Source organism: Colossoma macropomum, unplaced genomic scaffold, assembly GCF_904425465.1.
Source record: "Colossoma macropomum unplaced genomic scaffold, Colossoma_macropomum, whole genome shotgun sequence".
NCBI lineage: Eukaryota > Metazoa > Chordata > Actinopteri > Characiformes > Serrasalmidae > Colossoma > Colossoma macropomum.
This window is the reverse complement of record NW_023494793.1, coordinates 11363992-11391394: the sequence shown is the minus strand read 5'-3', so window position 1 is coordinate 11391394 and position 27403 is coordinate 11363992. Positions and strand designations below refer to the sequence as shown.

General features: G+C 37.1%; 1 protein-coding gene across 2 annotated transcripts; it reads right to left on the bottom strand.

Annotated features, from left to right (window-relative positions):
• Positions 1-7376: 7376 nt before the first annotated feature.
• snx2 (sorting nexin 2) lies at positions 7377-26751 on the bottom strand. 2 transcript variants are annotated; one of them, XM_036578479.1, is made up of 15 exons: positions 26560-26751; positions 23240-23354; positions 21656-21801; positions 19947-20016; positions 18355-18398; positions 18130-18271; positions 17759-17837; positions 15970-16045; positions 15060-15173; positions 14270-14363; positions 12246-12451; positions 10939-11082; positions 9607-9687; positions 8121-8192; positions 7377-7573 (listed from the first exon to the last, which is right to left on the bottom strand). In XM_036578479.1, the coding sequence occupies exons 1-15, from the start codon at positions 26668-26670 to the stop codon at positions 7523-7525; spliced, it is 1545 nt and encodes a 514-aa protein (XP_036434372.1). In that variant the 5' UTR covers positions 26671-26751; the 3' UTR covers positions 7377-7522. The 2 variants fall into 2 exon arrangements, with proteins under 2 accessions (XP_036434372.1, XP_036434373.1); XM_036578480.1 differs by having other exon boundaries at positions 21656-21798.
• Positions 26752-27403: the final 652 nt, after the last annotated feature.

The window sequence follows — 27403 nt, the reverse complement described above, 5'->3', positions numbered from 1 at the left end:
ATAAATAATATTGCACTTTATATAAACAGTCTTGCGCTACATATTTAATGGCCTTAATTGTAAAATAATGATGTTGTCGGTCATGCCTTATTTACTTCAGTTATTTGCAGAACATCAGGCCTACCTTCTCATTTTCAAATGCGCCCTGGAGTTTCACTGGAGTTTTAGTGATCTGTCTGGAGTTTTACTAATATAAATATCAGTAAAACTCCATATACCACTACACATATAGCTAAATGTAATATTTGTGAGAGCATTTTAAGAAGACATGTATCATACATTGCAATGATCTAAAACAGCCCTAAAAATTCAGATGTTTTTGAAATATTTCCTGTGTGATTATAACTACACCATTACACATTCATTTCAGGCCCAAAAAGCTCGGAAGCTCGGTAATTGCTCACTGGTGATAGTAGCCCAGAAAAGAGGAATGCGCCCTAGAAGACAGCAGCACTAGGAACAGAGCATCCACATTTGCAAGCAAATTATTTTTTTTTTCGGCAGAGCTGGCAGTGGTGTGCATGACAAACTGATGCAATTTCAGCAATGTCGCGAGAGCAAGGCGATATTTGTCTCGCACTGGCAAGCTTTAGTTTCCAGTTGCCCGCGGACTTCCCAGATTTGAATCGCCAGGGGTCCAGAGGCCCCTCTCTTGACAGGGCACAAATAATTACAGCACACTCTCTTCATTGTACTCCATTATATTGCTCTTCTTATCTGCAGGGCCTGGGTTGCACTTGATCAAGTAAGGTCACTGTATTTTGACCATAACACAACATAACATTGCTATTTGGAGATATGATAAATAAAAGCTGGCAGGGTTAGTAAGGCTGTATTTTATCAGGCTTAGCCCTTTTTTCTTTTTTTTCTTTTGGAGCTCCACACAAGCCTTTCAAAAAAAAAAAGTCTCAGAATTTACACACACTAAAATACTTTTGTATAACTGTATGTGAAGTTTTTTCAGCCAACCCCAGCCTTATTGAGGGTCAATGGTTTCAAACGCAGATTAGCACTAATGGACTAACACATTGGAGATAACTAAGCAGCACATGCAGAGCTTGGCCTGCAGAGGGCATTTTGGTACACGAAAAAAAGCAGAATGCAAAAGCAATTAAGCAGAGCAGCGGACTTTCTGTTCTATTTTTATAAAATGACATTGATCTATACAGGGCTGTAGCGGTATAAGCAGTTGCTTAAGGCCCCTGAGCCACCAGGGGGCCACAAGTATGTAATTTCTAAAAAAAAAAATATTCAATGTTGTTTATGAAAAAGTGCAGTGGGTTTAAAGATGTTCTGATGTTTTTCTCATCAAAATTAATTAAGTAATAATTAGGCCCATTTTTCTATTCTTACATACACCCTTAAAAATAGCCATTCTAGTGTTCTTTTGTAAAGGCAATGATTCTACACAGAACACTCAAAGAACCATTTGAAACAACACCTAAAAGGGTTCTGCTTTTCTTAAAAGTCAAAGAACGCTTTTATTGATACTACATAGAAACAATTTTGCTAAGAGTTTACTAAAGACTGTAACTGAGATGGGTGGGAGGACCCCTATTCCTGGATCTACACCTTAGCAATGTAGTACCAAAAAAGGGTTATATGGATTATAACCCGTATGTCAAATACAAGGTCAGCAGGTCTGCACACTCCTATCTGGCCCGCAAAATTATTTTAATTTTGTATTATTATTATTGGCCCGTTTCACAATGCACTGCACTACAGTCTCCAGCATACACTGCAATGTGATGTGCGCTCCCAACAAGGTTTTAATGGTTTCTATGATTTTTTTCAGCAAGGCATTATTTGGCTTTCTCCTTTTACTCACACTGAGCCTGGTTTCTGTAGCTGATAAAAGAAAACATCTTTGTACCTCAACTTAAAAATAAAAAGGTTAGCTAGGCTTTTTAGTTAGGAATATAAAGTCTGATGGATTTCCATATGTTTGCACTGATTCAAAAGTAAGAACAACTTCACTGCTCAAAGCTCAAAAACACTGAATTCATTATCTTGTGATGATCATGTTTGTCATTTGTATGACGACTTAGTAAGTAAAGGTCAGAACTCGAAAAAAACACCACAGATAATAATTTCTGCTAGCACCTCTAAGAGATTAACGTCGTATCTTACCATTAAGCACTAAGCTAATTGTAGTTCTGACCATTCTAGATTAAACATGAACATTTAAAGCTTATAAAAGACATTCTGTGTTTTAGCAGAAGCTTGTAAAGACATGTTAACATATATTTTACCTTGTATGTAGCAGTTTTACACTGACTCGTTTGGTAAAGAGTCACTGCTGTGGTACTGCTGTTCTCCAATACTAACAATTGACCGAAAACTTAATCTATTGCTCTTAACCTAAGTCCTAGAGTAACGTTTTTTTTAAATGGTCCCATCCACTAAAACTCATTGGTTGACTCCCCTGTCAGTTTCTAATTAGGTTAGTGATTAATCGTTACCTTCAGTCCAGTGCCAACAGTCTTAACCAATGGGTGAGCTTGCTTGGCTGTGTCTACCTAAAAACCAATTCTGATTGGACAATTTTCTGTTGGGCGTTTCAAGAACGTAACCCTCCTTTTCTAACCCAGCCATAACAATGAACTGAGATTATTAAGTAACTACAATACTTAGAATACAACAAGCGTAATGATGCTATTAAATAAACTATACAAATTACACACATGTATTTTTTTTCACAGAAACCATCAGGCCTTCTCTAAAAGCCTAGAAGGCCCTGAGCTTCGCTGCTACTTACCCTCCAGTATGCGCAAACAGATATTGATACAAAACACTCATAAAACTGACTGCAACTCCACAAACAAAAAGAAACGGGTTCTGTGAGCTGTTTGTGGCCAAACATGAAGGACTGAGCCGTTTCACGGCAGTGTATTGAACACAACATTTCTACTGAAAACACCTGTGTGTTAAAACCAGAATCTTGTCATCACGCATTCTTAGTAATGTCATTAGAGACGTTTCCACAGCGGTCCTATAGGGGGGAGGAGGAAGACAGCGCTCATAATGATATCCTGCACTGAGTCACTCGCACAAAGACACACTACTCGTATGCAACGTCTGATTTTGACAGCTTGTCAATATGACAGAGGCAATGCAAAGGAACGTGCGCGTGAGTTTTTGACAGCACTTTAGAGATGTATATGCAAAGAGAAGAAGCGCTTGACAGGACTTCGTGGACAGTTTCTTTCATTGCTCAGTTCGACAAATGTTGAGTGTCTTCCAGGGAGATTCCTGTGTCATTTTCTCCCCCAGTGGAATTAACATGATCAAAGGCCTTTCTAAAATGAACATATTCATTGTGTTACATTTAAGAAGTGGCAGATTTCTTGGCATTTTAAAGAATCTAAATGTGTAAATCTAGAAATACCTTTAGAACTGTCTTAAATTAAGCTTATGAAATATTACATTTTCTGCTATGTCAGGTGTGCTTCAATTATTTATAATACGCCAGGGGCCTGTCTCGCAAAATATGTTCAACTTAAAGGGGAACTCCACCGATTTTTCAACATTTCTGTAGAATGAAATGGTTGACATGTAAACAGGACCATTTAGAGTGGTTTGGTGTGAAATGCTTTGCTCTAGAGAAACGTACCGAGTCAAAATTGTTCACAGCGGTGGTGATGGGAACCAGACGTCCAAAGTGATGCCTCTAAAAGCTTCATCAACATTATATCTAAAAACTCAGAAGACTTGTATAGGTGGACTGGTAGTTTTGTACAGTAAATAAAACGGCTATATTTGTGTTGTAGACCTCAGGACCCCTGGTTCTTATAACCACTGTACATAAATCTGAGTCTGTAAGTTTCTCTATAATATATTACATCACACCAATCTGCTCTGAATGATTTTGTTTATATCTTAATTACTGTATTATGCAGAAAACCCTTTAAGACAGGGTTCCTGACCAGGTTTCAGCTTTACCGAACCTAAATGCAGGCAGTTAACTTTAGATACTCAAGCTGTGCACTGTACATAAATATGTAAGTAAACCTGCAGAAACTGTACTGTAAAAGCCTGTAAAAAACAACAGTGTCACCACTACCACCGTATTACTGGAGAAGTAACTGCTTTATGTTCTTGATATTGATGTGGAGTCCACCTCTGTCAGAAAGCAGTCCCCAATCCAAGAGTTGGTTATAATCCATAATCCAGAGCCTAACCCTCACTAGAGCATGGAAGCCGCTGGTTGGCTAAAGTTGGCTTCCTGTTCTTCAGTTTTTTAATCGAATGTTTCATTCCACCTTAAGTGCTACAGTTTGTACAGGTGCCAGAATATAACTGCAGCATCAGTTAAGATGGAACAGAAACTTCACAAAACAAGCTGGCGAATAGGAAGCCAACTTCCTAGCTCCCACATCTTTAACAGGATCCCAGACAACTTTAAGTCAAAGCTGGTAGTTCGCTCTATTTTGACATGTTGCTTCTTTGTAAGTGATTGCAGTGCCTCACTGTAAACCAGCAAATCAGAGCAGAGCTCATTAAATTATTCATGAGCCCAATAAAAAAGGAAAACAGCTCGTTTCATTCAAGGAACAAAGCATGAGGTTGTAAATGGGCGTCATCATGTCATCATAAAATCATGTCTGGGCATTTTTCACACTGACCAAAGCCACACTTCTATGCAATTTAAAATGCTGAATAAATGCATTCTATAGCACCTTTAAAATAAGTTGGTTACACATCCTGCTTTTTCCCATAGACAGACAGTGTTCCTGACTACATTTCACCTTCATAAAACCTAACAAATGGAACAGAGTTTAGCTTGTTTTACAGCAGCAGTTAATACCCTCTTTGTTAATCCAGGTTTAGTGCAGAACTGCTGCAGCAATGTCATCCAAGTTTATCAAATGCTAGAGAGCGCTCCAAAATGAATGAGTTAATATGGAGCTTATTAGCAAAATCATAGTCTGTAAACACCTTAACATCCCTAACATTTTCACATAGAAGAATGCATCAATTTTCTGAACAAGAGCAGGATAGTGCACAGTGCTTTTGAACTAAAAAGTGCTTTATACATCAGTGAGTGAGAACCGCTTCACTGAGCCTCGCCAACTAATCAGCACTCAGTAGCTGTAATGACAGCCAATAAGCACTCAGTAGCAGTAATGTTAGCATCCTACTGCATAAAACCCATTTGCTGTAAAAAAAAGGAAACACAGGTAGGTTTTCATTGATTTTTTAGTGAATTATATCCTTATACTTTATAAAATTAAAGGAAGGTCCTGGTCAAGTGGTTAGAAACTTTAAACTTTTTGTTTTTAGCCGTTTAGCTCCAGTCATGTCCATGCATTTAGGCGCACTTTGGTGTTTTTGCAATCATACTTTTGATATAATGTGAGAAATAGGAAGTGCCCAGGTTCCTCTTAAATCAGGTTAGCACAAACTATTATGATTAATTCTTGTGCGTATGCACATAAAAACACAGCGTTTGTGACCAACAGCCTTTTGCATGAAACATGCCGATGATTTGAGCGGCTTTTTTTCAAAGGTAAAAGAAATCTGCGTAAATATGTGAAAGTATTTATAACTGTAACAATCAGCACTGTTAGGCCCAATCCCATTTCAACCCTTTGTCCTGACCACAGCCCTTACCCCTTCATTTTGTGCAGTTACGCCTAGGGGTAGGGTGTCCCGATTTTTGTTAAGATACAGGGGTATGGTGAAGTGTTAGGACTACATGGCCCTCCAAACAGAGGTGGATTGTTATCAGAAAAAAAAGAGAAAAACCAGCAAGATGGCTGCATAAGCGACCAATGAAACCCACAAATGTAAGTATTTTCTCTGTAAAAAATTAAGATTTTCATTGTATTATCCTAGTTTAATTTTGTTTTATTGTAGTATGGTCCTTTTCTTCAAAACAAGCATAAAAATTGCTCGTAGTATCTGATGTCTCCATAGCTAGGGGCCAGGACCATAAAACCCTGGAAAAACAGCCCCAGACCATTATCCCTCCTCCACCAAATTTTAGGCACTACACATTTCCTGGTATCCGCCAAAACCAGACTCATCCATTAGACTACCAGATAGTGAAGCGCGATTAATCACTCCAGAGAACATGTTTACTTTGCTCCAGAGACCAAAGGTGTTGTGCTTTACACCATTCCAGCCAATGCTTGGCATTGCACCTAATGATCTTAGGCTTGTATGCAGGTGCTCAGCCAGGGAAACCCAGTTCATGAAGCTCCTGACAAACTGTTCTTTTGCTGGCGTGGCTTCCAGAGGCAGTTTGGAACTCTGCACCAAGTCATGCAACAGAAGACACTTAGCTGCCCCACTCTGTGAGTTTGCGTGGTCTACTGCTTCAGGGCTAAGGTGCTGTTGTTCCTAGACGCTTCCATTTCACCATAACAGCACTTACAGTTGACTGGGGCAGATCTAGCAGGACACAAATTTCACAAACTAACTTGTGGCAAAGATAGCATTCTATAACAATGCCATGTTTTTATACAACTCCTTCTACTGCCAAAGTTTGTCTGTGGCAATTGCATGGCTATTGCATAATTTTATACCCCTGTTTGCAATGAGTGTGTAGCATTTAGACTCAATAATTTGGAGGGGTGTCTACACATTTCTAGCCATAGAGTGTATACGAAGTAAGTATAAACCGAAAACATGAATGACTAAATATCGGACATGTTTAATACTGAAGTACATTCCTTTATTAGAATTTCAGCATTGTTGCACAGGAATGTAACGTAAAAAATTCATGAATTAAAAAAATCTGATATAACATTGCTTTGAAACAAAGAATCAACTTCAACATTCAAAAATGTCACGCTAAGAAGCAAAATAATAATAAAATTATATATATATATATATATATATATATATATATATATATATATATATATATATATATATATATATATATATATATGCATAAAATGTGTGTATAGCTGCAAGATGCGGCAGCAGGGTCCAAGCACTACAGCCCTGCACATTGTGGAAAAGGAGCGAACAAGAAAAAAGTTTAACTGATTCATGTTTCACACAAAACATGCTCAATTCATTTACTTGATAGAAACGTAAGGGATAAAATTGTAAAAATAAAAAGAGATGAAAACACATTCCTCTCAAAGGCTCTCCCCTTCTGGATCATTGCCTATAGAGGAAAGAGTATCTGATGGATTTCAATCTGTGAAAACTGACGTCCAAGTAATGGCAAGAATTAAACACTGAACAGGAGATACAGCTACTGTGGTGCTTGGACACCTTAAAAAGACAGAGCAGTAGTGTTTCAATAAGCAGGAAGCGCAATCTCTCTCACCACTGCCCCAAACCTCCCCTTTAAGAACAAACAATAAGCAGGTGTTCTGCTTAATACACCAAAAAGGTGAAAAGTAGGGACTAAGCAATTAAAAGATTCATAGTGTTTTTATTAGAGTGGTATTTAAGTTCATTAAGTCCGTGCATCCTTTTTTGCGTGTTTATGCTGTACATTAAAAGAAAAAAAAAAAGTGTGATCATCAGTCCCATTGCATCTGCGCAGGGGTTTGACAGCTTATGCAATAGCTTTGGCTTCAGGCAGGAATGCTTCCCAATATTTTATCAGCTGGAAAACAAGAGAGGAGAATTAATTCAACTGTTGAATTTGAAAAGATGAAAAAATGCAGAGCTTTAATTCTGAAACTATAATATTATCCACTATATTATCCACTTTTAACATGTGTGGGGGGGTTACGAACCAAAAACATAATAATAATAATAGTTAACTTTTACATGACCATTTTCCAGCTCTCTCTTTATCCCTTAAATTATTTTTTTTTGTTATTGCTCCTTTAAGACTATATGTAAACGATCTTTGTTCTGTCCTGTATTGTGCCTTATTTAAAAAGCAGTCTGGGTTGAAACACTGCTAACTTTTAACTGATGGGTGGAGCTAAACTGCTGTACGCTGAACATCATAAAAATAGCTCAGAACAAGCTGTTTTTTGCAGCTTAGTTCCCATATAAAGACTATAGGGATGTAGTGTATGGTACATTTAGAAGCTTTAACAAGGTTTGCATAGCACCATAACTCTAAATGTTTAAAAAGGTAAAACATTTTTTAATGATACACGCCCTTTAAATGGTATATAATGATGGTAAAGAACGCATACTTGCTGCTGCGTATGTACTAGCGACTCTAGATATTTGATGATGACAACTTTGAAGTCCTTCACTCTTTGTTTCTGTAAAGAGAAACAGAAAGTCAGGCAACTGAACATGATAATGACCATAAAATGTTTGAAATAAGCTACAAGAGGATGTGTGTTGTGATTTTATCATGGGTAAGGGATGTTCTGAAACCTTCTTACCTGTGGTAAAATCACTGCAACACAAAGTGGCTTATTTATTTGTATAAAACAGTGACAACATAAAAATGAGAAAATGCACCATTTTTCAGTAAACAGTTTATGACTAATAAAAAAAAAAAATCACACAACTACTTCCATCAAGAAATCTAGTCATTTACAGTATACTATCTCTAAGTAACCATGGCCTCCTGAAGATGGACAAAAACCTTCAGTCACTCATCGTTGTATGTTGCAATCATTTTATTTACTTTTATTTTTTGTCATACAACAATGAAAGTATCATAATATAGCAGCGTTTAAAAACCACTGACTTCCAAGTAGTTGATAAAGCTCATTTGCATTAGCGCCTCTATGCAATTTCCTTTGTTGTTTTAGCATCAAGCTAATGGTGCCACATTTGTTTTCTCTTTCTGGGTTTAATACTAAGATTGTAATATTAAGAAAGATCTAACCAAAAACATGGTTATTTAAAGCAAGTAGGACATTCTTTATAGTCATATTTATTTTGCATATTACCAGAGGATCATCCAGTAAATACTGCAATTCAAAGCCTAACACTGAATATCAATGGAGGAATGGTTTAGCCTGTTAGCCATCTTTAAGCCTGTTTAATATCTTTTAGCCTAATTGTTAAAAAATAAATAAAATATATATTAGCCTCTCCGTTTAAACAAAACCAGGTTTTTACTTTTATCTATCAGTACATTTGGGGGTCCATGTGAGCACCATAACAGTCCACTAACAACACAATGGTTTTTACTGAGTTGGCGCAATAATACACAAATCAGTCGTTGTGAGGAGGTCATACATGTGTATATCCAGTATTTTACAATGCCTCTGAACACAGCTCAGCCAGTTAGATATTAGGATCTGTTTTATAATACTACATATGCATGATCACACACACACATTAGTTAAATTCACTACTCATATGCGAATTATATGTATTTCCATTTATTTTTCAAAATATGTGGCAAGTCTGTAATATATTTTTGACATATATGTAAACATGTCAATATACTGAAATATATGTATATGTTCATATACTGGCATACATTTAAATATTCAAAAAAGCACAAACAATGTATTTAGCACATTTATTTTAAAACATCACATATATTGCACATGTATTTATATCTATAACAAATGTGTGCGCACAAGTTTTTGTTTGGTATGGATAATAATGCAGCAGAGGATGAATTGATGGATATATAAATAAATATATATATAGTGTATCTTGTCAACAACAAATTTTTTGGACTGAGGGAGCCCTGACATGCCAACTCACCTCGAATCTTCCCACTTCCCGGCGAATGTTTTTAGATATCTGCTCAAAATCTCTCTCTCCCTGCTGTACTTTAGCCTCCCACTAAAAGAAGAGTCAAACAGACAAGAGAACCATCATGCTGACAGATATAGTGGACTGTGTGTCTTAAGTGCTGTGTGTTTCAGAATGTGATTCTTCTGTTCAACTCTCTTCACAGGAGAACAGAAAAGACAAAAGAAAAAGGAATGGCATGAAAAATGCCCTTATACTGACAACAACACATACAAAGGTACAACAAGTATAATTGTCTATTTGAGCTTGACAAAATATTACCGCAGTGAACATTTCATATTATTGTATGTGATGAGTCATGTAGCCAGTTATGTGACAAGCATGAAAAAAAGCAGTTTTACTTGGTGTACCTTTATGCAGATGTCTTGCTAATTACACAATAAGGGTCACTGCCCAAAGTGTCAAATAAAAGTGGCCAAATTAAAAAAAGATGTTGGAGGATCTTATTTTTCTCTGCTATGGAAGCTCATTTGTAAGACTGGAACAATAGCGCAATGTACTATATATTTTTTGTGATAGACAACAGGATGACAGGATGCAACTATTTATCTACGTTAGAATTCCCAAATAAAAGCCAAAATGACAACACAAAACAAAAGATTATCAACCTACACTGATTTAAGTTCATGTTAGTTGATATCCGGTTCACGCTCATGTTTCATTTAAATGTGAAAGCATGGCAAAGAATGAATAAGTCATTATCAGCATGGAAAGATCTGATATGCATTAATTCAATGCGATATGTATTAAAGGACCACATCTGATGGGAGAAAGCAAAAAAATAAAAAATAAAAAAACTAGAGCCAAGGGTCCTACCTCCTCAATCTCCTTTGTGGGGCATGACAGGGAAAATGCAAAAATTAAAAGAGGCTGATAATGTTCTGTGGTTAAAGAAATCAATAACTCATGAACTCATCAAGTGGAACAGCGGCTTCTGAGGAGACATGAATGGACTCAAACGCAAGAGAAAAGGCAGCATGCTTCATCAACAACATCAACACCAGGGCTCTCACTAACAAGTGTTGATGCTGAAAACAACTGGACGTTTGGGCCTGAGGCTTATTTTATGCCATACACTTTACAGGGACTGAGGCACATCTTCTGTGACATATAGAGGTTAAAAGAAATCTATGGTGCATATTTGGCTTAGCAAGTATCAAAATGGAAAAAAATTTGGCCAATTCATGTAAATTCCATCTACATTACTTTCTGCTGAATATTTAATATGATGAGCTATTTCTCATACTTATAAAACATGTTTATTATATGTTGTTTTTTTACCTCCTTTATCTCATCCTTGGCCTGCTGGAGCTTATCCGGCTTGTTGGCGTACTGTAGCTTAGCTTCAGCCTCTCTCTTGCGCTGCAGCATGACCTGGGCATCCTGCCATTTGGACCATGTTTTCATGCGCTGGTCAAACACTCCCTAGCAGCATAAAGAGACTTTAGTGTCAGGTTTATATAGGGTCATGAAGTTCGGATCTTTGGAGCGCATTTTTGATAATGCTTTAATAGAATTTTCTGAGACCTTTTCTAAGAAAACCAGTGAACGAAACCAACATGTAATTATGAAAATAATCCAGTTTTATCATCATGCACTGACACTTGGATCCAAGTCTGGAGCCAGCTATAGCAATGATAAAAAAGAGTAAACAACTAATGTGTGTTGCTTATTGTATTTTTCCTTATTGGATATGTTAGTTGGTTGTTACTGGTCATAAAAATCAGTCTGTGTTACTGATTCAAGGTGGGCCCCAACCTTCTTAATGCATGAAGAGATCTGACAGCCCCTCACCCCCAGTGCAAACGTTACTACTAATGTTTTGATGCCTAGGGCCTTCTACAGTCTAGAGTCTAGATCCAATGTAATTTCACTGCAAAATTAAACATAACACCTGACTGGTGTCAGACAATACACACTACATATTACAGTTTGTGCCAAGAAGTCCAACATATTGATTTTTTTCTGCACCTTTGTTTTCAGACTGTGCGAATGCTCTCTTGGATGGTGTGTATAATAACTGTATTTTATATTGCTTTATATCGCCATTCTTCAAGACATGTTTCAGTAAAGTGAGGCTTAGCATCATCCTGTGAACAGTGCGTGTGGTTCTGCTTGGGTTCTGTGAGGTTCATAGCTCTTTGGCACCCCCTCTGGTGCACTGATAATCTCTTAAGGAAAGTATCACATTGCACAGTGTGGTCATTTTGAAAAAGAACCAAACAATGTCAGCAATAGGGTGTGTTAATAACTTTCTACGCCATGTATATATGGTTTATACGAGACTCTGGAGCTTTTAAATAAAGTAATGTTGTGATTAAATAGTGTAGTGAGTCACACGCCACAGCTTTGCATGCTAGCCACAGGGGTTCAAATCTAGTCATAGCCAGAAACTGTAGTGCTTAGGAAAACTCCAAATACTACATTCGGTTTTATCTGAGACATGTTCATGTTACCCCTTTTTCCCCCCTTGTGCCCCCACAGAAATGACTATGCATATGTCTGAACACATCAACATAAATAATCAACACGCAAGTTTCATCAAGCTTCCCAAAGTCATTGACACTGGAAGTATGAAACCTGCTCACCTTGACAGCAGTGATGAGGCGTACATAGTCCCCCAGCAGCTCTGAAAACAGGTAGAAGTCAGCGTAGGCCTGTTCATGATGCAACTGATCAATCTTCTCCTCCACCTCAGCCAGCTGTGACAGGGCCCGTGACAGAGCTGTGTGGTCCTCAGAGTTTCCCAGCATAGCAGCACTCTTTGCGAAAGACGCAGTGTTCACTGATAACTCTGCAGACAGGTGGAGAGACTCAAACTGCATGGTGATGATACTACCAATCAGTACTACCAATAATATAGTATAATGATAATACCATTGTGTACTACTTCTATAAGCTAAAATAACTGCTGCTTCACATGGAATATAAATAGGATGGCCAGATATTACATGGTCTAATATGAGGTAGAATGTACAGGAGGATGGTGGAGGTCATAACTAGGTATTGTCGTTGTTACCACAAAACCTCACATCTCTAAAATGTAACTTTACAGGAGAAAGACAACAATTATTACTTTGAATGGTAGTTAATGGAATAGGATGTTTTTCCAAGTAAATGTGGAGCATTTCTATTGCTCCATTCAACATGAAATTTTAACGTATTATAAACGGCTGATAGTAAAAAACAAAAACAAGAATGCAAGGTTTTATACGCCTTCTTTAACATGAGGAGGTGGTATACGCACCTATCCATTTTAACATGGTCAAATATTGACAGCAACACCAGGCTACTTTTCTGACATACCAATAAAGACAGAAAGCCTTTAAATGATTTAATCTAGCCAATAACCTCAAATTCTCCATATTACAAAGAGTTGATATAATTAATATTATGACGTATAATCATGTGTGTATTGTGTGCAATGTTCCAGCAAAACAAGTGTAACTGAAATACAGAACAGAATTTTTCTTTCTTTATTTTATTTTAAACAAGTTAGGATAATTAAAGCTGAAAGATGGGATCTCTGGTCATCCTAGATATAACACCCAAGTGAAATAGGACCCAAACAATATGGAATTTTTGTAGCCGGTACCGATACTGATATGAAGGAATTAAAAAAAAAAAAAATTATTATTTATTTAATTTTATTAAAAATATTTTATATTTATATTTTACATTTTAATTTTGTACTTTCTACTTAGTGGTTTGTTAAACAGTGTTTTAGCAACGTGTATGTATATATATATATATATATATATATATATATATATATATATATATATATATATATATATATATATATATATATATATATATATGATTGTCAGTTCTCAACTGTCACACTTCCTTAACTCAAAAAGCAGAAACTTGCAATCTTAAAAGTTCTTCTCATCCTTCTTCTTCTTCTTATTATTATTATTATTTATTAATTAATTAATGAATAATAGTGCTAAATCTTGTAGCACTGGAGGCGATTATCAGGTTTGGTTTCTGTTTACTTTTTTATATTTTCTTATTTTTACATAGATCTCTTAGATCTCTTCAGAGCACAGGTTTTTGTGTCTACTATGTTCTTAAATTTTAAGTTTGGATGCATGTTACATGTTTCTGTTTTACTAATCACAAGGATATTTTGTGTTCAGATTTACCAGTTCAGCCTGTATTGCTGTCATATGTTTAAGCCTGAGGTGACTCGTGTTGTTTATCCCTGTGGAATAGCTACCTAAGGTTTTCTCCAATCATCTTAAAGATCCTGATGATCCAGACGCAACGCTGTGACTAAAAAAAGCTGCTAATTACCAACATGTTATCGGCAACACCAGTAAAACTGCAGGTCTTCGATAGCAGCTCATATTATCAGCCACCTGACAAATTGTTCAGTCCCAAAAGTGAACTTATGTCCACTTCACTGTAACACTAAATTATGATGCATGTATTCAGATATGCCATACATAATGACAAGCATGTAACCATACAGTTTGTTTAGATGTATCTTGTAAATACAGTTCATGTATATAGTGGAACAACTCTGTCAACCTTATTTCTTAGCTCTTACAACTGGTGTTATTTCCCGTTACATCTCACAGATCAAGCTGAAAAACAACTTTACCTTTCCTGTGACACACCAATGACTCCACACTAGCATGTAGTTTTCTGAGCTGGATGTCAAGGTTCTCAAACTGCTGTTGTTTCTCCTCAAACCACTTTATACAGAGAAAATGTCAACACAAAGCTTTAACAATAACATTGGAAAGAAAACATGAAACTAAAACAAACTACACAATAAAAAAACTGTCAGACACGATGAACATAACAGCAAAGAACTATACAAGCTACAAAATACACCAAATGGCAAAAATTTAATTTCACGATACATAATGATACAATTTTTTCTAACATCTATCATCCAAGTTGGAAGAGACAAATTGGTGCCATGTCTTATGACTATGAATAAAATTATTTCATTTCATACACTGCAATGCACTAAATCCAACCAAACAGGACGAATTATGTGCTCGTTATAATGGCACATGCAGTTGGTCAGTATTCCTTAAGCACTGATGATATCCACAGTCTGCTCAGAAAAAAGCATATTGTGACATATTATGATATAGTTCACTTGTATAGCAAGGAATATTGTCATATTGCCCACTCCTACACTTAATGTATAATGAATGTATGTATGTAATTCTAAATGTACATAAAAGGTCTACAGTATACCCTAAGTACACAGAAGGGGTAGGACATATATGCCTCCACGCCACAGCACTTTCTCTCCCTCTCTCTCTCTCTCTCTCTCTCTCTCTCACACACATACTAGAGCAAGGATCTTAGGATTCAAGCCAGAGAGTGGCTCATTAATTCGTCTCATTATTCAAGTCCAAAAATCAGCCCCTTACCGCATCCGATTCATTCATCTTGATTGTCATTTTGTTGACAGCGTCGGCCGCTTTGTTTACCATCCTCAATATTCCGGCCCCACTCAGTGCCTGGGTGCTAACTGCTCGCGGCAGCTGGGATAAAATGACAAATAAGGGCAAACAAACCGGTTAACAGGCCGGGGCCCGGACCCAATCCCACAGGGAGCTTCACTCCCTCCTTCCCCACCTTCTCCACCAAGCCTGGACCATGAGAAGCCTGGGGTTTTCTCCACTCCCATACATTTCAATGCTGGATCCAATTTAATGCAATTTCGCCCCCAGAAAACTCTCTGAGGGCCAACAAGCAAAAATAGCTTTCAATTGCCCTCGGACAGTTTAGCCTCCATAGAATCATTGAGGGCTTGCGTTACAATTGCATTAATATAGTTTTCCTCAGGATTGTGGCAAAACCTAAGAAATGGCCTGAAAGTTATTGACATTACCTATAAATATTTCAGCTGGAGATCTAAGAGGAAGATGCTAGGATCTGTTGTTTATTGAGTGATGCACCAAAATAAATTCTTGATTGAAATCGAACTTCAGCACACAAAAAACGAACCCCAAAGAAGTCTTTCATCGTTGATCTGCTGCCGCTCAAACTGTGTGAACGCAACTATGCTGACCAGACATGAGCGTGTAGGAAACAAGCAGCATTTTTAATCTCCATTTCCCATGTCCATTCAAACTATTTATTAAGTCTTACATTTTGATTCTTCATTTTGGACATATTTTAGCCTTGTTTATGGTCAAAATTTCCGGCCAAAAACTGAAAGCGACATTTTCTGACAAATATTTTCGGTAGCAAAAATTTTAGTCATTTATAAAACCTAAAACTGAGCAGAGAATTCACTTTTCAACAGAAGCATGTGTTAGGAAGCATGAACACTACCTCTGTGCTCTCCAGAAACTGAATGACATCAGGATCTTTCACCAGAGCAGGATGGTTCACTGTTCTCATCAGGTATCTGTTTGAAAATATAGGGGAAAAAATCTCATCTTAGAGCCAGTACATGGAGAAAGCTCATCACAGCAGGCTCTTCTTCTTCTTCAAAAAAAGAAGCTGTCAACAGAATCAATGACCTATAAAAAGTAACACTTCTAAAAAACATTTTCTTCAGTATAAAACTTCACACTACACAAACTATAAAACTCTTTTTCGATGCATTAAACATCCTACGCAGGCCACTCCTATATTAAGGGCTGCCATCAAGATTCAGTTCTTCAATGGATGAAGTCTATAAGCTGACATCCGGGGCCCCCATCCAAGCCGCTGACCTTCACGTCAATCAATGAGCAGATAAAAAGGGCAGAGAAATGTCAGCGCCTCGCTTAACGTTAATTTTTATTCGATTCATCAGGCAGCGCAAAAACCAGGAGTACAGCAGCAAATCAGCCACGTACAGAATGTGCGAGAGATGGGAACGCGAAAGCTCGGGAGAAGCCTGCTTACACTGACAGCATGAAACCCTCCTGAGTTCAGTGATAATTATTTATCTAATACTTGTTGGTTAACCTTTCATCCACAAAAGACCGGAACAAGAATGCTCTTTCCACTTGAATCGTTTTTGTCCAGTTTCAGCCAAAGCCAGACGCACTGGCAAGGAAGAGACTAACAGCTAAACAGAGACTTTTTTTTTTTACCCAATCATAACAAAACCAACAAATGGAAAAACAAAGGGGATAAAAGATAGTGGTCAGAATTGAACGAAACCATTAATTAATTATTATTCAATTAAATTATTCTTTGTATATACGCTATCAGTCAAAGAGTGTCCTTATTTTTACTATGACAAAAATAGTGAAGACATCATGGCATAACACATACGGACTCGTGCAGAGACCAAAAATGTGTTAAACAAATCACAGATACTGCTGGGGTCCAAAAGTCTGAAAATGCCTCCATTTTGCATTCTTTTCTAATTAATAAAACAATTTGTCATTACAAATTATATTACCAGCAATGATAACAGTTTGAGTGAGAAGTAAAACATTTGAAATGTTTACATGAATTTCAGAATTTCTTAGTATTTGGTATGTTTCAAAGATATTGGGCACTCAAACTGACTTCACAAGTTTGCACAAAAGCCTCTGATACGTCGATGGAATTAACGTTTTTTCGTGCAAAGGCCTTAGCAAGGACAATGTCACAAATGTAGTGCAGAATCTTTGATATTTCTTCAATATACTTCAGATAACTTTTCTTTGTTAGACATTTTTCTTCGATTGTTGGGGGCACAATATAAATAAGTAAGTAAATAAATAAATAAATAAATAGAACTTTTTGAATCTAAGACATTTTGCATTTTTCTTAGACCCTTTTAAGCATGAGCCTTTAGACCAAAATGTTTTAAGATCATGAAAAATGCTAACTGTAAGTGTATCATTGAGGGCAATGCTGATGCTGATACAGACTAAATCTAGACACTATAGTAAATCTTCCTAAATTAGCATAAAGAGACAAATACAACAAACTCAGTAAAATGAATAAAATGGAGATATTTCAGGTCAGTAGCCCAGAGTCACGTAAACAGAGGGGCTCTTTCAGAGTACAATAAATACGTCTTTAAATATCGTATTGAAATATCAGTCAAATCTAAACATCTGTTTGACACCAATAAATGTTTTTTCAACAATTATCTGCCGATCTAGATAGATGTGATTTGTCTTTTCCACAATACCTTTCCAAGGCAGATCTTCTTTTCTCTACAAATTCTGCAGATGATAAATCCTCTTTTCCAACCTTGACCTTGGTCATTCCTGCAGACGTGAAGCAAATATTCGATTAAATATTACAATCTACGGTATTTACAGTCAACTACAGTCTTTTACAGACCACACAGACACAGGGTAGGTGTCCCGGACGTGAATTAAGCCTCTGCTTGGAATAAATTGTAGTGTGAGTAGTGAATCCCCATTGGAAATTGTTTTTAGTCTACACTTAGGCTTAATCTGGGTCTGGGAAACCAGCCCATGCTGTATTAAGTTAGGCTTTTGTTCAAAGGAAAAACTCTTCATTTTTCTGTGGAGAAGAAGAAAAAGGCACACTTACCCACAATGCTTTTCTCCGGTGCAGGAGGGACTATGTACCCAATGTGCATGTACTTGGAGGCTAATTTGCTATGCAAACCCAGGAAATCACTAAACCTCCTTTTTACAGAAAACTCATTTCTGCTGAAGAGGTTGAGGGATGTCTAGAGGAAAGAAAACAACATGTCTTGGTACAAGCTACGTACAACAGCTGCTCCACTATTAGCACTCAGGGGTTCATTCTCACCTTAGTGGTCACCTTGTATGCCATGTAAGCATTCATTCCGTCTCCTTAAAGACAAAAAATAAAAAGTCTAAATCATCAAGAAAATGTTTCCTTAGGCATTTTGGAACATCCCTAAATGTTCTGTTGTTCTCCACAAGACAATGGTAGCATCTGAGGATGAGGCTCAATTGTGAAATTGATTCTTTCCCATTATTTGCTCCTGGTATTGATTTCAAGACTTCAATTAGTCCTTCAGTTCTTACAATACTAAAAGTAGACTACATATATCAAAACCACTACATTATTTTAACTACTGTTGAACCCAAGGCATATTATTCTAGTAATTAATAATTCTTTATTATTGTTATTAATTTATTATTAACCCATTTAACCCATTATTAACCTACTACAATGACCTAGTCCATACAGTCTATATAAAAAAAAAATTAAGCTGCAAAAACAGGCTTTTCTGAATTCACTACTTTTCTGAGGTCACAAATGCTGACAAATGTACACATATCCACCAATTCAGCCTACAGTACCTTAGCCATTGATGTTGGAGTTATAAGGAGTGTTTTAACCCAGAATGTTTAACAACACTGCAAGATGAGGTGAGATTACCTATATTTGCACATATGTACACTGACCAGTCATAATATTAAAACCACTGCTAAAGTTGGAAAGGCTGAATGATACACTGAAGTTAAACGAGATATTAAGCCCACTGGTCCTCGCTCAGTGGACAAGAGAGAGCAAACATTTGATGCGGCAACAAAAATGTCAGCCTACTAGTAAAAGGATTTTGTCTATTTGTAATAATAAAAAAGGATTTTGCTTGGTTTATACAATGCATTCAAATAGTATTGGGCATGTACACCACAGTGGGGAGTGCTGTGTCTGATCCACTCGTACCAGTGCAACACAAACTAACATGCCACAACCACGTCAGTGTCACTGCAGTGCTAATAATGATCCACGACCCAATAAACTGTATGCTCTGTGTGGGTCCTGACCATTGAAAAACATGGGTAAAAGCGGGGATAAAGAATGCAGAGAAGCTACAGTCTATAATTGCAGAACTACAAATTGCACCTATATGGTAAGTGGAGCTGATAAAATCTACAATGAGTGTAGGGACAAGGAGGTGGTTTTAATGTTATGGCTGATTGGTGTATATCAGTCTTAAAGGAACATTAACAAGAAAGAATACTGGAAGAAGTACATAAAATAAATTCATAAATATGAAATAGTAAAGAAAAATGTAGGATATGGATATTTTAATTGTTAATTAATTTATTGTGCATGTATGGTTAGTTATAATGTCTTTTCTTCCTTTTATTTTTGCTATGGCTCGAACAGAGCTATGTGATGTGCAGATGAAGCCCCAATTCCCACACCTTTCCTCGGAGAGCTAGAGTCCAAATCCTACACCTGATAACATTTGAAAAGGTCTATTGATTTTACACCACACTGCAACCTCCTGCAAAAGAGCTACCCATACAGACCACTCACAGGAGATGAAAGGCTCTCCAGATGCCAAAAGGCTCCCTTCAAAAACATTACAGCACAAGAACACAGAGAATGTTCAAACTCAAATGCTCATCTAAACTCACCGACTTTCTCTGGATCGGATACTGTTATCTGCATATCAAAGGTGTCCCCATTTTCCTCAGCTTCTTCATCCTGTAAAACACGAAGCAGTTTACTAGGAAATGAGTCTGCACCTCAACAGGAATTAGGAATAGGAAACGAGTCTGCAGACTCGACACAAATCTGCTGAAAGAGTCTGAGCTACACTCGTGCTACAGTGATGAAATAATGTACCAAAAAATGTACTTCTAGTTTAATTTGGCACTCAGTCCAAAGATAGTAAACACAGTGTTATCTTAGAGGCTCGGTGGAGTAAAAATAACCTTTTCCTCTCGCTGATTATTGAACCTGCCTGTGTGCTTCAAAACTGCATCAATAAAAGAATATGTAGCAATTTCTCTTGTTTTCTGTTGCTTTACTGCACCCAGTGGAACAGAGCACTCTGCTTTCCAGTTCAATTTAAAACAAGAATGAACTGTAGCCTTTCCTTTGTTCTGAAATCATGAAAGCACATCACACAAACTCTTAAATATGAACATTAAAAGCTTTGCTGGATGGCGAGTTTTGAATAGCAAGAGAAATACAGTCAGCTCTTAATGCACAATAACAACAAACCGCAAGCTCTGAAGTGTTTGTAGCTAGTAGACAGTTCATGTATCACTGCATTTTATTATTTATTAGTTTAATAATTATGAGGGGTAGTTATAACAATTATGATCAATTCAGCTATTTCCTAATTTGTGTTAGCAAACAAAAGGAAAATTAACATGAATAACATTATTGAATCTAGTTTTTGATCCCCAGTACCTTCATTTTACACCTAAGACATAATAGAAAATGAGACGGACGCTAATTTAAATCTGCACCATGTAAGATTTTTTTTGCTAAAGTAGCATTACTGAGGGAGTTTTTCAGACCACGTCATATGTCTTCACACACTAATGTCACATGCACAGGCTCAATGTTTGGGTCACAAATTCAACATTTTACTGATGAAGATATAATGACAACAGTAGATAATTCGTTTACATCCTCAGATGCACAATACCATTCTTTTCCTTTTCCGATAACAATACTAAAATTTTGAGTATCGGCCAATATTTATCCGATTTTTCTTTTTTTAAAAACTATGCTTTAGAATGAGCTCTGTTTTTATGATATCCAATTCAGCATTTTCTGCTGATAGTGGCCCGATATTGATACCCATCAATACCATACCATCTCTAGTTAAAATTTCATTTAGTATTACTTAGTATGGCCAGTAACTAGGGCTCGTATCACAGTATCAAATAAATAAATAAAAGTTGATATCCATACAAATATTGATGCCAATTCCTGAACGATGTTTACTTCAATACCTTCTTTTGGCTTAAAGCCTAAATGAGTGCGCTGATATATATACTGATTATACTGATATGTACTAATTGTAACAGACTGCAGACTAATTAAGAGTAATCAAGAAGCGCTGTTACTAACATGCATACAGACAGCCAATCAGCAGCCTAGATTTTGGAACAAACATGTTCATGGATGCTAAGACTGACTACTTAGGTACTGAAACATGGAATTCGGAACAACAGATTTTTTTCCATACTTGGTATTGAAGTTATTCAGTCAGAACCACAATGCTATTGAATTTCAACTCCCAGTCCTGCATGTTGCTATTAAACACTTACGTCGTCTAAACCAACTCTACAATATTACATTATAAGAAGATGGAAACCTGCTTTACCTCATCAAGAGATCTGTCAAACATAGAGGCATCGACTCTTGGAGTGATTATGACAGTGGGAGTGACTGGAGTGATGGCAGGAGATGGGCCATCGGACAGAATGGGCTCCCTCTCTGGACTGTCCAGCGACACCTCCTCCGTAGCTTCTTCGGTGATATGAGAATAAAGCAGATCAGATACAACCAGCAATTAGATTACAGCCACATGATATGACCAAAGCAACACACTATCTTGCAATATATTAAAACATAGTAGTGAACCTTTAATGTGAGAGAATAATACAAAAGCCTGCATTAATTAGACCAAATTGATTTACATTTCGCTGGATCACATGCATGATTTGGAGCATCGGAGATTACTCAGAATGCTCATAGTCATATGTAAAAGTTTGGGCGCCCTTTGTTCAAATTACATGTTCTTTTGTTTTATTTTCTATGTGAAAATAAATTAATTTTTAAATGTGCAACTACAGTTTATTTGCTGACTTTAACATATTGACAAAAATAAAACCTAAAATCCAGTGTGTGCAAAAGTTGGCATATTTTATAGTTAAATGTTTTACTTTCTTACTTTCTTTTACTATGATAAAATGTGCATTAAAATTGCAGAAAAAAGAGCATAAACAATTTGTTCCATGTAAAAGATGTGTTAGCTTATTTTCTTTCAAAATAAACAAAGCATATAATTTGACTGGAAGCATTCAAACTTTTGCTGACTGTAGCACAGTCAAACTAACTACACCTAACAAACTAACAAAAGTAATTTGCTAGCTCATTTGCATATTGTATTCTTCTGTGATATCGTAAAGACCAATATCATAATAACACACAATAGACAACATACTGTGCAGCTATAATGTTGATTAAAGGGGAATTCCACCAATTTTTCAAAATATCTACATAATTCAATGGTTAAAATGTAATCAAAGTCATTCAGAGTGGCTTACAATGAAATGGTTCATTATAGAGAAACTCACTGACTCAGATTTCTTTACAGTGGTGGTGACAGGGGTCATAATGTCTACAACGTAAATATAGCCAATTTATGTATTTTTCAAAACGACCAGTGAATTTACACATCTCAGTTTACATATGTAATGTCAATAATAGTAAAATAGAGAAAAAAGTAGTTTTCTTTAGAGTCATTTTCTGAATGAGTTTCCACACGACACACTGCATGTATTATAACATACATTTTAGACCAAAACCTTCTTTTAGAACTACAGTAAAACCACATCTCAGGCCTCAGGCAACATATTTGTAACCATTTCATGCAATGGTTTTCTGTGAGAGAGCTTTTAGAGACATTAAACTCTTCAGAAGCCCAGTTCCGATCACCACCACTCTAACAATTCCGACTCAGGAAGTTTCTGTAAAACAGAACATTTCACATCAAACCACTCTGAATGACTTTGTTGACATCTTAATCACTTAATTATGTGCCCATTACATGAGATGCTGTATTAATATCATCTCATCATCTTGACATATTCATTCTACTTCTTCTATGCTCATGCTAAGACTTGGAACCTCAACCCAACTAACATCCCTCCAAAAACATAATGTTCAACCACAAATTACACACCAGCAAAAAGGTCCTCCTGGTCATCGTCTAATAATATTTCTTGTTTGGGTCCGTTGGAGTTAGTGCTGATGTCTTCTGCAGGCAAACTGGCCGGCTCCGGGGACGTTGGGCTGAGCTGAAAGCAAAGTAGACAGACAAAATGTGGATGGATGAAAGTAATCTATGATAAATCTCCTCCTGTTCACTTGCATTGTGTGACATTACAGGCAACAAATTAGCTGCTCATTAGTTGATGCAAATGCTCAAAACCTTTTCATTACTCACAAAGAAGCAACTGCAAACCAGCTTTCAACACAGTGGTCAACATACAGACTGTATTTAGATATGCTCTGGAGGTTGGCTCAAGGAGAACAGAGCGTAATTAGCCAAGCAGTCTACTTATACGCTCTGTTCGAATATCAGATGGCTTTGATATGGACTTCAAATAATACCCTACTGCTGTGCTGCCTGGCAGACATTAAGGGGGCCTTTATAGCAAGCTTCAGTCTGCTCTGTACGCTACATCATTTCATTGTTATTTCTGGTTGTTTTATATGACTAGCAAGGTGTTTTTAGGTCATGAAAAACATTCCAGAGCTGTGAAGGAAGAGGGAACAAGCTGCTTCCTCTAAACATTCAGCACAAGCCGAAAGAGATATTGTGGAATCTCAGTGACCCTGAATTCATCAAACCTTCTGGAATAACAGCTGACAATGCATTCTGCTGAAACTCGTCAAAAACCACAAGTCAAACTTAACAGGATGCATTTCTGAGAATAATACGCAACACTGACTTGAGTTGAGGAAAACGTATAAACCATGCAGATAGCCCATTCATACCCCACAACAACATTAAATATAAGGAAAATGTCACAGAACTCATCCCAAATGGGTCTAGAGTGATGATCCAAGGTATAGTTATACTTTAGATAAATAACCAATATTTCATTTTTTTAATATATCTAATTTTCATACTTGTATTAACAACCAAACCTGGATTTTCAGTAGTTTTGCTAAATAGGAATTCCACCAATTTCTGCATAATTGAATTGTTGATATGTCAGCAAAGTCATTCAAAGTGGTTTGATGTGAGATGGTTGTAGAGAAACTTGCTGACTCCAAACTCTTCGCAATGTCTACAACACAAATATAGCCATTTTATGTACTATTAACAACAACCAGTGAACGTACATGTGTTTGTCTTTTTATGTGTAATGTGGAAAATGGAACAATAGTAAATCTGAAAAATAAAGTTTTCTTTGGGGAGTATTTTGCCTCACAATGTCCTGCATGACAGGAATGTGCTTTAAAAAATAAGTTTTACAATGTAAAAGTGTCTCAGGCCTCACACAGCACACTGTAATTATTTCATGTAATAACTTTCTGTGAGGGAGCTTCAGATGTCTGGTTCCCATCACCATCACCGTGAACAATTCTGACTCGATAATTTCTCTAGAATGGAGTGTTTCACATCCAACCATTGTGAATTACTTATATCTAACATAATGAATTAAGTATACAAAACTTTTGAAAAATCTCTAGAATTCCTCTTTAACATCAGTATACCCATGTGACCAAAGTACTACATTAAACATGAGGAAGTGTACTTGGTAGCCACACAGTTTGATCGATTTGAAAAACCCTTCAGATTTGTGCTGAAGCAAGCTCACAGAACACATGGACCAAATTTAAAACTTAAAATATGGGTACAAATGGGTTAATAAGTAGTCACAGTCCTATTCACCCTTTGCCTCACAAGCTCTGTTGTAGCCAATTACATAAAACAATGTCAGAGGTCAGTTAATGTTCACACTTTACTTTCCAGCAGTGTAATTGACAGACACAGCTTTGTTGCTGTAAACATTGCCTATGACGAAGCGCTCACAAGCAAAACATATGATTTTCTTAACAGGAGGGGTAACAGTAGGTGAAATGAGAAGACACCTCTGAGCTTCCCTGCCTCCTTTTCCTTCCTTTTCCCATTTCTCTGCTCCAGAACTGCTGAGATGACAAAAATAAAAAACAACTGGCAACCTAGATCAGCTTAGCTGGATGGCTGTCACATGCTTTAGGTGGTGCAGTCATCTGATTAAACAGTGCTTCTTGTACTTGAGCTCCACCTGTGATGTTTGTGTGTTTTTTTATGTTCCAACAACAGTCAGAACTCTTTTCTACATGACCATTTTCCAACCGCTCTTCATCCCTTACAATTAAACAACCTGTTTTTTGTTACTGTGCCTTCAAGACTGATAGGCCGATACATGTAAATCACCTGTTATGATTGGCTCCTCTGCACTGCACCTCATTCAAAAAGCAATCCAAACTAAAACACTCCTTATAACTTCAGTGTGAATGTGTGGAACTATATAGTCATAGGCCAAATAGGTGGATATACTCGAATGGACTGGGTTTTTTGATCTCAACAACAGGTTGTTTTTGCAGCTTAATTTTCAAATATGGACTAAGGGGAGTGAACAACACACTTTGGAAACTCGATAACAATGTTGGCATATCACATCAAACTATTTTATTTGGAAACACAACTTAAAAAGTAAAATTCTGGTTTTCAATTGTATGGCCCTTTAAGAAACTACACTGAAATGTACGAATGGGCAAAGCAGGCTTACAACATACTGCTACAGAAATCAGCCACAGTGGATTAAAGTGTACTACTGTTTTCTTTGAACTGCACCAAAGCATAAATTAGAAGACAAGTGATGAATTTGTGTGGCAGCCAAAAGCTTCTTTTAAGCAGCTAGCAGCTCTTTTTCTAGATATCATACGCCATTTGTAAACGTTTAGTCCCCCATAAAGGGTTAAGAGTTAATCTAAAACTAAACGTTAGCACATTAGCATAGATTGTTTAGAACTTAAGTTACTTTCTTAATATATTTGCAAAAAGGCTGTTCATAAAATGTCTGTTTTCAATGGTATATATAAATAACACAATTATATTTATGTGGTGTATCTTATTTATTTATCTTTTAATCCTCATCTGCGCTAAAAGCTGTCTGTCGACGTGACACCTACTTGGATTTTTTTGGCGATTCTGCGTTAACCGATTGCAGAGTTGATGTTGACCAACGAGGCCCACGCATGCGCACTAAGAAATATCCGTGGGTTTCATTGCATTTCAATGAAATGTTGTTGACTAATCTGTGGTTTCACAAACTCCATCTTGCAGAGTGAAGAAATCAGGAAATCCGCGGTGAACCTCGACTCTCCGGCTGCAGGGAGAGTTTCTAAAGCACGCTTCGCCGTGTCTTGTTGGCTTAGTGAGCGCGACGGCTATGCTAAGCTAGCTGAGGGTCTGAGCAGCCAGCTCGCCTGTCCAGTTCTTACCTGCTCTATTGTGGAAACGGTGCTAACAAAAAGGTCTTCTCCGTCCTCCACTTCTCTAAAGTCCGTCTGAGCCGCGTCTCCCAGCGGTGGAGGCTCCCTGTCTTCCGCCATCTTCTCCGGGCAGCAATAAGCGAGCCGACTCCGTGGACAGAGTCAGGAGGTTCCCAGGCTGTCATGTGATTCGCAGGAACAGTTCAGTCTTATGACAGTTGTGGCGCCTTTCATTGAGCTCCTGCTCCGCCCTGACACTTCGTAGCATTGTGATAACAGCCTAGTCAGGCCTCAGTGACAGCTTCACATTGCTGTGGGTAAAAAAGAGATGCAGATAATAATAATAATTTCAGTTTCTGTAGCGCCTTTTCACATACCCAGTGCAAATGACAGAGAACCGGGCTGATGTGAGCCATTTTTTGGGATTAAAGCAAATGGCCCTGGCCTGGAGCTCTAAAGTATCAGTCACTGAATTAGTTGTTTCTTTAGACTGTGCTGACTTTTGACAATGAACATGAAACATTTTATGTCACACAGAGAATGAAAAAGGCAACCCTGATAGGTGTAGTTGTTCATAATATTGAAGCTCTTTCTTACCTCAGATAATAAAGTGTAGAGGAAATGATCCTTTTGGTTTATTTCTTAGTTTATCTTAGATGAATACGTTATACTTTATTTGAGTGTGTACATATTCAGCTATTTCTCCAAAATCATAAAGTCATGGACTTTACCACTGGTGACATGAGACAACTAATAACTATGCATGGACACTGGGTCCTTTAACCCCCCACCCCACCCCCCAGACTAAAGTTAGAGAGAGTTAGATTCCAACTAAATAAATGTAATTAAATGA